Here is an 11530-nt window from a genome sequence, read left to right as displayed (position 1 = left end):
GCCTTCTTCTACATCCACTCTCTCTTCCTCCCTCCCTATCTCCTTCCAGGAGCCATCTCCTCCTCTCCTGGCCTCACTTGTCATCCACAATAACTCACCTCCTTTGGTTGGGCATTTACTAGGGGCAGGGTGTTGTGTGATTTTATAGGTTCTCATTTAATCCTTACAATCCTCTGAGGTAGGCCCTCTTATAATAAACTAAGGCACAAGAGTGAGGTCATTGACCCTAGATCACACAGCCAGTCACAGGCAAAGCCAGTGTTCAAGGTTTGGTTCTGCCTGACTTCCAAGTCTAAGGCTCCCACCTTTGGATGCTGAAGATTTAAGCCTATAGACCATGCGTCCACCTGGCCCTGGAATCAGCAGTGACCCTCCCCACACTCCCACCTTCTCAATGGCAGCAGTCCTTGCCAACTCAATCTCTCAGTAACTCCATTTAGTCATGTAATGCCAGTTCTATACTGATCTAAATTGAATGCTGCCCACTGTGCCAGGTGTAATGTCGGTGACTGTGGCCAGGCAGGTTCACACTGGATTCAGGCAGACCACAGGAGAACTGTGGAGCTGAAATGCATTGGGTCATTCCTGTTTACTGGATTCTTGCAATGGCAGCGAGCAAACAGGAAAACCCTCACTCACAGTACTGTAGCCTTATAGAGGTTATATACATATGTGGCTTTCTGCCACTTGTTCATGCACTAATCATGCAAAGTGCTTGCAGCCAGACAATAAGTGAGCAGAAATCACAACTGTTTTTCCTTACACTTAATTCCTCTCTGTGCCAGCCATCACTTTCCAGAGAATGCCAACCTCTTTCCATTGTGTGCACCTATCAGTAAAAATTGTTGATCTCACACTCCCAATAGAATGTTTTCTTAGAACTAAAATATGCAAACCACTAACATTTGTTAATATTTCAAAGTACAGTGTACTTAAGGCAAAGCTCATCCTTAATGATTGAGAATATAAATCCATTTTTAATACCTCTTCATGATCATTTCAGGGCCCTATTTGTTGACAGCTTCTTCTTGTTCAGTCTGATTAGCTGGATCATTGCTGCAGCCATGAAGCTTCCCTAAAACTGGTGGCCAAAACCCACAGGAATCTCCATCAGCTGGTGGGGTGCTGTTAAGCTGTCCGGGTGTGTTTCTCCACTTCCTCCTTGGCACCCACTTTGGGTGCATGTTCCTCTGGCCTACAGATTGAGGACCCCATTGCCAAACCAAGGTGTAAATAGTAAAGTTTAATTTCTTTTATGTTCTTCCTGATCCTGACAGGATCATTAAGCCCATTACTTGTTGGGACTCCTCTGAACCTCACAACAGATCCTGAGGAAATACTGCTATCATCCCATTTCCCAGTGAAAACTGGGGCACAGCAAGTGAGTGATTACACCAGGGGAACCTGCTGGGAATCAAACAAATAATAAAAGTGTTGGGAAGGGTCCAAGTTCAGAGGCAAGGGATGGAGGCTGGGGAGGGGGCATGAGGTATGGGGCAGGAGCTGGAAAAAGATGAACGTGAGAAGTTTGGGCAGATGGTACATACTTTATTAGCAGCAGCAGCCTAACACGGTGTACAGGTGTTTTATAGTAAAATCACACAAAAGTGGCACCAAACCATGATTACAAAAAGTGTGTGGGGGTAACATTATTAGTTATATAAGGTGGACGTGCATGCATACCGTCCCCAGCCTGTTTCCCTTATGCATGGCTGGGTCTGATGTCGCTGATCTGTCCACACTGACTCCATCTAGTGCATGCTGTTTATCAATTCTGGGGAGACCCGTTTCCCCACAAAAGGTGGTCCTGAAACTTCCTTAAAGCCCTTTAGAGGCTCCCCTTGCCTGAGGATAAAGTCCAGATTCTAACTCTATGATATGTGGCACTCCCTCCTGTCTGCGGTTTTTTAAAAATTTGCTCAGCGTCCCTTCTTCCTTTCTCTTATTTCAGGGATAGCATTACTCTTCCCGTTGGGAAACTATTTCTCCCCATTCCTCATAGTTCTTGGGGCTCCCATCTCAGTAAGCTGCCAGACCCTTCTAAAGGAGAAACAAGAAATGTTCAAGTGGCCCAAAATCCACACTTTTAAGCTGGACATGCTTGACTGGAGGGCAAGCGAGTAGGATGCTCCCACAATGCATCCATCCTCTGCTCAGTGAGCTACTCAATGTCCTTCCAGCAGGCCCTTTCCCTGCTCAGGCTGGGTGGCCTCCTGTGCATACCACAGCGTCCTCATTCTCATGAAGCTGCAGGGCCTGGTTGGGCCCTGACCACTTGGCGACCTCATATTCTCACTTCCTGCCAGCCACCCTCAGTTCTTCACTTGTTCCCACAGCAAACATGTTGCTGTCCCCTCTTGTTCTCTGCAGAATGGTCTGCCTAGTACACCTGGCCTTCTACCCAGCCCCCTCCTGGTTCTCTTTCCCATCACAGCTGAATGTCACTTCCCGAACACCCTAGCACTTCCTGCATTTGTAAGGACTGTGTGCCCCACACAGGCAGGACCACATCATGTTGGCCACTTCAGAACTCAAGCACCTGGCATATACTAGGTGCTCAATAAAGACAGGTCAGCAAAGATATAGCCCAAGTCAAATAACACTCCTGGCATAGAAGGACCTTAACAATCAGCCCCTTATCTGGAGGATCTAGGGACAAGATCTTTCACCTCCAGGCACTGTCCCTCTACCTCAACAGCACCTCATAGTCTTTCCCTGAAGTCTGGAAGAAGCCACCAGCTCTGAGATACGATGGGTATCTTCCCCTTCTGACAGCAAGAGGACTCCCTCTGTCCCCGACCTAGGGATGTGGCCAGACTCAAGATGTTTAATTAACTCCTGACATTTATTCCCAAAGGGAGAAAGCACAGTACTGTTCAGACACAACCAGCCTGGTCTGGGGGATGAACCCCCAGGCCAAAGGCAAGGAAATCAGCTTATGATCATGTCCATTTACGTGGAAAATTTCTGCACAATTAAATTAAAGCCATTGGACCAGTGAAGAGGTAATAAGGTGTTTATTAAAAACTTTTTCACCTAGAGGCAGTTAAAATTTATAATTTAAAACCCAGCCCACTACAAAAAGCGGGCGTGGGGGGGGGGTTGATAAAAATTGTGCAACATTGACAAAAGGATCAAGATAGACAAGGCTCGGGGAGGGGCAGCCCCAGGGCCTGGGGTTATTCCTCTCCCGAGCCCAGGAGCAGCAGCAGTGTGGTAGCTGAGGGAGCCCCAGCCCCTAGCCCAGCCCAGTGAGTGGGCCTCTCCAGGTGGGCCAGTGCCCTGAGGAAGAGCCCTCAGTAGTGTGTGTTCACTGTGCAGTCTGGATGCATGGCCCGCTCACTCAGCTGTGGAAGGAGGTAGAGTGACAGCGACTCAGGTGCATCCTGGGCAGAACCAGTCATGTACCCTGAGCCTAGATGCAGAGTTTTCCAGGACAGCCAGGTGTGTGTCAGGGCTCGGATGGAGCCTTGGTCCATATGGTCTTGTGAAGAGCTCTTATCCCTTCTCAGGAGTATGCCCTCCCAGCCACGCCCCACCTTGCAGCAGTGCTCAGGGCCCTTACCTCCACCATTGCTGAGGCTGTACCTCATGGCCACTTGCTGAGAACACCAATTGCCATAGCTTCTGCATGACAAAGACACAGCAGTCACCCACCACGGGGACTTGAGGTGGCCAGACAAGGACCCTCATTCTCAGAGTTCTCTTGGTATCCTGGGGGCCACCCAGCAAGCGTTGGCAGTGACTCACCCTCGGTCTCCCTCCAGTGTGCTCTGAATCTCCTTCAGGACCCCTGAGGAACAGAGGCCTAATGAGGCCCACAGGGGCTGGGCCAGACACAGCCATTTTTTCCTTTTTACTGATAGGGTGCTGGGTGGGTCACCCCCCTCAGGAAAATGACCCTCAGTTCCACTGTAGCCTTCTAAACCTCCCCCAAGAACATCCCTCCTACCAGCCCAACTCCTGTCCCAACTTACTCTCATCATTGAGCAGAGCATGCTCCATCACGAGGCCAGGCCTTCTCTCTGAAAGGCAGGGGCCAGGTTAGGAGAGCCCTGGGCCCTCTTCTGCTCAGCTCCTCCTTACTGGGTGGGGTTGCTGGAGCCCAGAACCCAGGACTGGAGGGGATGCTGTTTCTAACCCCAGACTGAACCTCACATACTACCTGCCCACCTAGGATCCCCTTTCCTCCTCCCATCCCCAGTCTGGGCCCAGGTTGGCACAGGTATGTTCACAATGCCTCTTCCCCCACAACCCCCTGGTCCACAAGGCCTGTCTTACCCTCTCCATCACTCTGGCTCCCCGAGTTCCTGTCGGGGGAGAAAGTAAGTTTAGAGGGTTACTAGGCTCTCCATTCTGGCTTGAAGAGCCCAGGTCCCGTAAAGAATGAGGTCAATTGACCTGTCCTGTCCTGAGCAGGGGACCCTGAGAGGTCAGCCAAGCTCTGTCCTGGGTGGCAGCTCACATGGGAGGAAGGGGCTTATAAAGAGGGGCAAACAGGCAGAGCTACGAGGGTGGGCTAAGCTCACAGGAGAGAGGAAATATGGCCAGATCCCCATGGGCACCTCAGAGAGGGTGAGAGAGAGAGGCTGGGGCAAAGGCCACCTACCCTTTTACCCACCTGGCTTGGCCCAAGGCCTTCTCAGGGCCTGGTCCATTGCAGGGATGGTTATGAGTCTTAGTTTCTGCTGAATCCACCCGACACTGGGGCTCCACCAGCCATTTGGTGGACAGAGAGAAGCGCTCAAATTCTGAGGGTGAGATCAGGTAGAAACCTGGGGGCAGGCGGCACAGAAACCTATTATGTGAGGCCAACCAGGTCTCTTAGGACCTGTGGCTGCCGACAATGGGGCTTCCAACCAGGGAAATGGGGGCCAGAGCCTCCCTCAAAGTTTTCTGCCTAAAGAGCCTGGCCTTGGCCACAACAAACTTGGCTGCCCTTCCCAGCAGCTACCTGTAGCACAGCGGGAGGCCCATACCCAGCCCTGCTCCCAGAGGCAGGACATACTACCAGCTGCACACCTTGGCCATGTTTGGTGAAGACACAGGAGGCAATGCCACTGACGTCCTCCCGGCGGATGCAGCTGTAACGCACCTGGGGCTTGAGCAGGGGCAGTGAAACAACCTGGATATCGCCGAGGTTGGTGAGGACAGCCAGGTGATGCTCCCCATAGTCCTCGGCTCGAGAGCTGCCAAAGTGGGCCACACTGACCCGCCGTACCCTTGAACCCTCCAGGGCGGTCAGCTTTAGCTTCAGCCTGGCACTCACCTTGGGCAGTGTGAATACCTGGGGACATAGAGCAGTGGTCACACCCATGGCCAGACCCCAGTTTGCAAGTAAGAACTTATCACTTCCGTGCCTCCACTGGATGCTGCCCAACTTGCCTGCTCGGTCTCAGTACTCCCTCAGCACTAGGACACATAGTTACTACACTTGGACCATAAGTATGCTGGGGCCAATCATTTTCATGTCTGCATTTTCTTGTCCCTCCCACAGACAGATCCTGCTTCAGTGTCTCCACTGCTGAGCCCGGTGCCCAGGAACTCCACACCAAGACCTCTCTCTTTTCCTGTGCCTCTGCTGCCCTTCACACACCAACTGCAAATACAGCTTTAAGTGAATCCCTGCAATATCATTTGTCCCCAAGGTATGAGCCCCCTGGATGTCCCAGGGATTCTCGGGAATCCTGCCTTCACTGTACAGCACCTTGAACTGCTCCTCTGACACAACAAGCAGCTGGTGGCTTCCCTGCATGTCTGGGCTTTTTGACAGGTCATGTGCAACTTCCAGGGGCTCAGGAAGAGGCACACTGTGTCCATCCAGTATCAGGATGCCAACCACGGGTGCTCGGTGCATTAGCTGGATCTCCTTGGCTATGAGAAAGGTGGAGACAGGACTGATGAGTGGTCGAAAGGCAAGGACGTAGACGCCACCCTATCCCCAGCCAAGGTAGAAAGCAGCCTCTGCTCTCCCCTGCACAACACTCACCCTGCTCTGCCCACACAGGTTCATCCATCCTCCTCTCAGCAGGGGGCACACGCAGGGCAAAGGCATAGACAGTACCCCCATTGGTGCCGGCCCACAGTGAGGGGCAGTGGCGGGAGCCTGCCAGGAGGCAAAGGTTTATATCTTTTTATTTTATTTTATTTTATTTTTTTAATATTTTATTTATTGATTTTTAGAGAGGGGGGGAGGGAGGGAGGGAGGGAGGGAGGGAGGGAGAGAGAGAGAGAGAGAGAGAGAGAGAGAAGGGGGAGGAGCAGGGAGCATCAACTCCCATATGTGCCTTGACCAGGCAAGCCCAAGGTTTTGAACCGGCAACCTCAGTGTTCCAGGTCGTCACTTTATCCCACTGAGCCACCACAGGTCAGGCTTTTCTTTTCTTTTTTTTTTATTTTTTTAATAAAAGGTTTATATCTAACCCAGGTCTGGAGGTCAGGTGAAGCCAGGTGACTTAGGCTTATATTTTGGCCTTGCCACTTACTACCTATGTGACTCCAAGGTCAAGTCAGCAAATCCTGTAAGCCTCAGTTCCCTCCTCTGTAAAATGGAGCTACTGTGGGCTCTGCCTGCCTATGGGTTGCAGATGGGGAGAAGGCTGGAAAGGCCCTCTGACAACCAAGGGCCCCAAACACAATTGGTTCTGGACCCAGGACAGTTTGGCCCTTGCAATATTGTAGTGGACAGCCCACACCCACCCCTGCCCTGGAAGCAGGGTGGCAGGATAGAAACAGCCAGGGAGTTTCTATTGGCCCACGGTGTATTAGCAGGTACATGGAATGTCTCAACCTTCACAGCCATTCGAGGAGGAAGACATTCCTCCATCTTACAGGGGGAGAAGCTGAGACCGAGAAAGGTTAAATGTCATGTCCAAGACTGGTCTTTTAGAAAGTGGTGGAGCCTGGACATAAAGGACGAACTGACGTGGAAGTCCAGGCAGAGGAGGGAAAGAGGCAGCCCTGATCTCAAACACTACCCCCCTTCTCCACTCACAAGGGGAAGCCCCTCTTAGGGTCCCACCAACATGCCTCATGCCAGGGGACACTTGCCTGGGCCCCTCCCACCTCAGGATGGCTACTCACTGTCCCTCAGGTAGGTATCAGCAAAGTAGAGGGTCCGGACGAAGCCTGTGAAGGAGTCCTCCGCTGTGCGGGCCTCGATCTTGCGCTGCACGGGCGCCAGTTCCATGTTCTGTAGGCCAGTCCGCTCTGCCAGGGAGCTCCCTTCCTGCATCTGTGGTGGGTTAGACAGGCCCGAGAGTGGGATGTGACCTCCCCTCCCCGGGCACATTTACTGCTCAACACCAGTCCTTCTAGGGGTAGGACTGGTCACAGCCCACATTACTCCCTGCCTCACCTCTCCTGGGGACCCCACTGGCCGCCGCTTTCTGCTGGACACCCGGCTGTGACGTATCCGGCGGAAGGACTGGCGCAGGGACTTCTTTAGGGACTTTACGCGGGACAGTGGGCCCTCTAGGGCTAACTGGTCATTGGGGTGAAGTGTGCATCTGAGGCAGAACATCAAGCCATCAGTGCTGCCAGGGCTTGAGGGTCCTCACCAGGTACCAATCCCAAACCCAGGCCCCAGACACTCTGGGCAGGCTGCTCACTTGACAAAGACCTGCCGCCGCTGCTGGTGGTCAAAGAGGCCAAAGCCATGGCTGGTGCCGAAGGCCACAAGCCGCCACTCAGAGTGCAGAGCCAAGGACGTGACCACAGCTGGGGGTTGGCATTGTACCAGCACAAAGGGCTGGAAGCCAGGCTCAAAGCGCACAGGTCCTGGGAGGGCACACAGGCGTTCATGTCCCTTCCAGCGGTAGCCCTCCTGGTCCTGCAGCAGGTCAGCCTCTACCTGCTCTACTACGTGCTCCGCCTCCTCATCATTCAGCTCCAGCACCAGCACCTGGATGGGACGGCAGATGGGCTGTGCCAATTCCAGCACTAATAGACAGCAGGACCTCAGATTCCTGTTCCTGCTGCCCCCAATCCTGAGAAGGAAGCTCATCGGCCTGGACACTACCCAAGGTCACCTGATCACTCCTCCCCTGCTCCTCACCCCTAGCCCAGCTTGCTACCTGCCCTGCCGTGCCTGCCACAGCCAGGTAGCCACTGTATTTGCAGAGGTAAATCTTCTGGATGCCCAGTCGGGGATCGTCACTGTAGGGATCAAAGGAGCCCATCTGACAAGACAGAGAAGACCCATGAGTGGCCATGAATACTGGATTCAGTCTGTTACCACCCTTCTGGTTCTCAGGCTCCTGGCCTCACCTTGCGGAGCGGGGGCCACTCATCCTCGCCCTGGGTATTGAGGTTCTCATTGGGGTCTGCGTCAGTGAGAAACACATGGACTGTGCTGAGTTTGTAGAGCAGCCGCAAGCAGACACCCGAAGCATCCCAGAACCGCACCGTACCATCTTCGTGCCTGTGGGCAGAACCCACCTGTGGCTGTGAGGATGCCAGGCCAGGGGTGCCAGGGACTGGCACACACCCCGCTGGACTCTGCTTCCACCCTGTATATCCTACTACACAAGTAGAGTACAATAATTACCTACCCTGTGAGCAGCAGGTCTCTCTGGGGTGGGGTTGGGGCCAGGCTGGTGCCACCGTCAATAGGCCACTCCTAGAAAATGAGACCAAGAAGTTTGTGGGAGAGCTTGGCTGGAGCTGGGGCTGGGGCTGGGGCTGGGGCAGGGGCAGGGCTGGGGCAGGGCTGGGGCTGGGGCTGGGGCTGGGGCAGGGGCAGGGCTGGGGCAGGGCTGGGGCTGGGGCAGGGCTGGGGCAGGGGCAGGGCTGGGGCAGGGGCAGGGGCAGGGCTGGGGCAGGGCTGGGGCAGGGGCAGGGGCAGGGCTGGGGCTGGGGCAGGGCTGGGGCAGGGGCAGGGGCAGGGCTGGGGCAGGGGCAGGGGCAGGGCTGGGGCAGGGGCAGGGCTGGGGCAGGGCTGGGGCTGGGGCAGGGGCAGGGCTGGGGCAGGGCTGGGGCTGGGGCTGGGGCAGGGCTGGGGCTGAGGCTGGGGCTGGGGCAGGGCTGGGGCTGAGGCTAGTGCTGGTGTTGGACCTACCATGGTGGAGAAGTGTGTATTCTGCCAGCTGCCGGCAGCGATGATCCTCTCCCACAGCTTTAGGGGGATGTTAGAGACATGATGGGAGCAGGTGATGGCAGAGCAATGCAGGGAGGCCAGGTAGGGAGGCTGCACCGGCGGCCAACCAGCCGTCTGCAGGTCTATCACCACCAGCTCCTCCTCAGCCAGCACCACCAGGGCATAGGGGTCATCAAAGGCTGGGGGGGGGGGGGGGAGGCCGAGTATCAGTGGCTATAGGAGCCAGTAGAAAGCAGTTTGCCTTGGCCTAGCCTTGTGGAATATGATGCTCTAGGGTTGGAGCCAGGGAATCTGTATTTTAAAAACAAGCTCCAAATCCAACAATGTATATATATAAAAAGGAATATATCCCATGACCAAGTGGGATTTATCCAGGTGTGCAAAGCTGCTTTAACATTTGAAAACCAATTAATGTAATCCATCACATCAATAGGCTAAAGAAGAAAACCACATGATCATATGCAGAAAAATATTTGAGAAAACCCCAACCCATTGATAAAAACTTCCTTAACTTGATAAAGCATATCTATGAAAAACCTGCAGCTGACATCATAATGGTGAGCAACTCCAGTGAGATCAGGAACAAGGCAATAATCAAGTACTAGCAAAGAAGATAAGGCAACACAAAGTATGCAGATTGGGATGGAAGAAATAAAACCATCTCAGTTCACAGGTGACATGATCATTTATGTAGAAAGTCCAAAAGAACTGACAAAAAACCTGGACACTGCTCCCAGAACCCTGTGTCAGGTGTGAGGAGGGGTCCCCTGACCCCCACCTGGAGGCCTCAGGTCTTGTCAGGCCAGAGTCACATGGAAAGGAGGACTACTCTCCTGCAGATCTCCCACCAGGCCTCCTCTTCAGGTTTAACACCAGCCCATTCTGGTCTTGCCTCTCACTCAATTTGAGGCTGATTCAGGGCTTTGTTGTCTTGGCTGAGCTTCAGGACACTGGCTCAGAGCTGGCCCCATACTGTACCCTCTGCCCCATCCCATGAGGCCTTTACCATGTCCACATAAGGACCTGCTTTTCTCAGCTGGGTGGGTGTTAAACTCAACAGTTCAGATCTGCCCCTTTTAGACCAAACCTCATCTGAGCAGGGAAGGGCAAAGAAAGCATGGAGCAGGCAGGAGGTGTGGCCGGCAAAGATGGAGCCACAGGCTGGCAGAGATGGGGAGAAAGGGACTAATTGAGGCTGCTTGCCTCAACAGTACTAAAAAGGGGTACAGTGGGGACTTAGGGAGTGGCAGGTTTGGGAACAACTGTGCAGCCTTTCCTCTTTATTTAAAAACAGGCCAGCATCCCTACATCTCCCAGTGGCTAGCCCTCCCTACCACTCCGAAAGCTTGCCTACCTGCTGTAGGGTCCACCTCGGAGAGGACAGTAAAGTCAATGACCCGGGAAGTGAAGTCGAAGGCTGTCTGCTGGCCATTGTGGACCACTGAGATGCAGTGGCGGTCCCCATAGCTAGCCCGAGGCATGCCGCCCTGGAAGATGGTGAAGGGCAACCTGTAGGCACAGAAGAGCAGAGGGTTAGAGTGTCATCCCAAAATACCAAGGTTGTGGTTTCGATCCCCCATCAGGTCACACACAGGAAGTGACCAATAAATGTACAAGTAAGTGGAACAACAAATGAATGTCTTTCTCTCTCTCTTCCCCCTATTCCTCTCTCTCTCTCAAGCCAATCAATAAAGAAAGAAAGAATGGGGGTGGGCTGGGGTTCCTGACACAACCTTAGACAGCCACAGGCTGAAATGGCACCATGGACTTGCCCATGACTGGTCTCTGCGCAGAGGCAGGGAGGAGACTGGTCTCAGGGTGAGACCACTCGTCCCCAGGAAGGAGTGGGGCAGACCCCTACCTTTTCCTGACTTCAACAGACCAGGAGAACTTGGGGGTGAGCTGGGGGCATGTAGGCTGTGGGTTCTGAGTCTGTAGCCATTCCTGCTTCAACCAGAGCTGCTCCCCTTTCTGCTTATATATTGGGTCTCCTTGTATCATTCTGTCTTAAGAAATAAATTTGTTGCTAAAACAGTTTGAGACCTGCTGATCTGAATCATCTCTCTGGGAGCTTGGAAGGGAAATAATGGAAATGTTTTTTCAGGAATTGGCCATGAGAGGTATGAATGGCCCTCTCTACCTTCCTTGGAGTTCAAGACCTCAATGTGGGACCCTAAGGCATCGTTCCACACCCCTCCCCACCCTCCCTGTACAGGCCTTGAGAGGCCTTCCAGCTCTCCAGGAAGACTCCGGAAAGGGCAAAGGACAGAATACTGGTACCTACCCCTGCTTTGTGGTCAGCCAGAAGATTTTGGTGATAGCTTTGCAAGGAAAGGGACCTACAAGAAAAGGAGTTAGCTAGAACTGGTCTTTCCACCCTCAGAGGCACATGGATCTGCAGGAGCAGATTCCTTATCCCATACCCACTCCACA

General features: G+C 53.4%; 1 protein-coding gene across 3 annotated transcripts in view; it reads right to left on the bottom strand.

Moving 5' to 3' along the window:
- Nucleotides 1-3007: 3007 nt before the first annotated feature.
- Nucleotides 3008-11530, bottom strand: part of LLGL2 (LLGL scribble cell polarity complex component 2) — a 37393-nt gene continuing 28870 nt past the window's right edge. Inside the window, exons 9-26 of one of the 3 annotated variants that reach the window (XM_066234707.1) lie at nt 11382-11436; nt 10452-10606; nt 9059-9276; nt 8553-8620; nt 8269-8422; nt 8076-8180; nt 7611-7903; nt 7358-7508; nt 7084-7234; nt 5990-6106; nt 5708-5874; nt 5023-5287; nt 4622-4775; nt 4282-4310; nt 3978-4025; nt 3751-3793; nt 3566-3627; nt 3008-3347 (exon numbers count right to left, since the gene is read on the bottom strand). In XM_066234707.1, coding sequence (XP_066090804.1) covers nt 3340-3347; nt 3566-3627; nt 3751-3793; nt 3978-4025; nt 4282-4310; nt 4622-4775; nt 5023-5287; nt 5708-5874; nt 5990-6106; nt 7084-7234; nt 7358-7508; nt 7611-7903; nt 8076-8180; nt 8269-8422; nt 8553-8620; nt 9059-9276; nt 10452-10606; nt 11382-11436 — 2243 coding nt within the window. In that variant the 3' untranslated portion in view covers nt 3008-3339. The remainder of the gene's footprint in view (nt 3348-3565; nt 3628-3750; nt 3794-3977; nt 4026-4281; nt 4311-4621; nt 4776-5022; nt 5288-5707; nt 5875-5989; nt 6107-7083; nt 7235-7357; nt 7509-7610; nt 7904-8075; nt 8181-8268; nt 8423-8552; nt 8621-9058; nt 9277-10451; nt 10607-11381; nt 11437-11530) is intronic. The other 2 variants (XM_066234708.1, XM_066234709.1) reach the window with 2 other exon arrangements.

Source organism: Saccopteryx bilineata, chromosome 6 (assembly GCF_036850765.1).
Source record: "Saccopteryx bilineata isolate mSacBil1 chromosome 6, mSacBil1_pri_phased_curated, whole genome shotgun sequence".
NCBI lineage: Eukaryota > Metazoa > Chordata > Mammalia > Chiroptera > Emballonuridae > Saccopteryx > Saccopteryx bilineata.
This window is presented reverse-complemented; position numbering and strand designations above follow the sequence as displayed.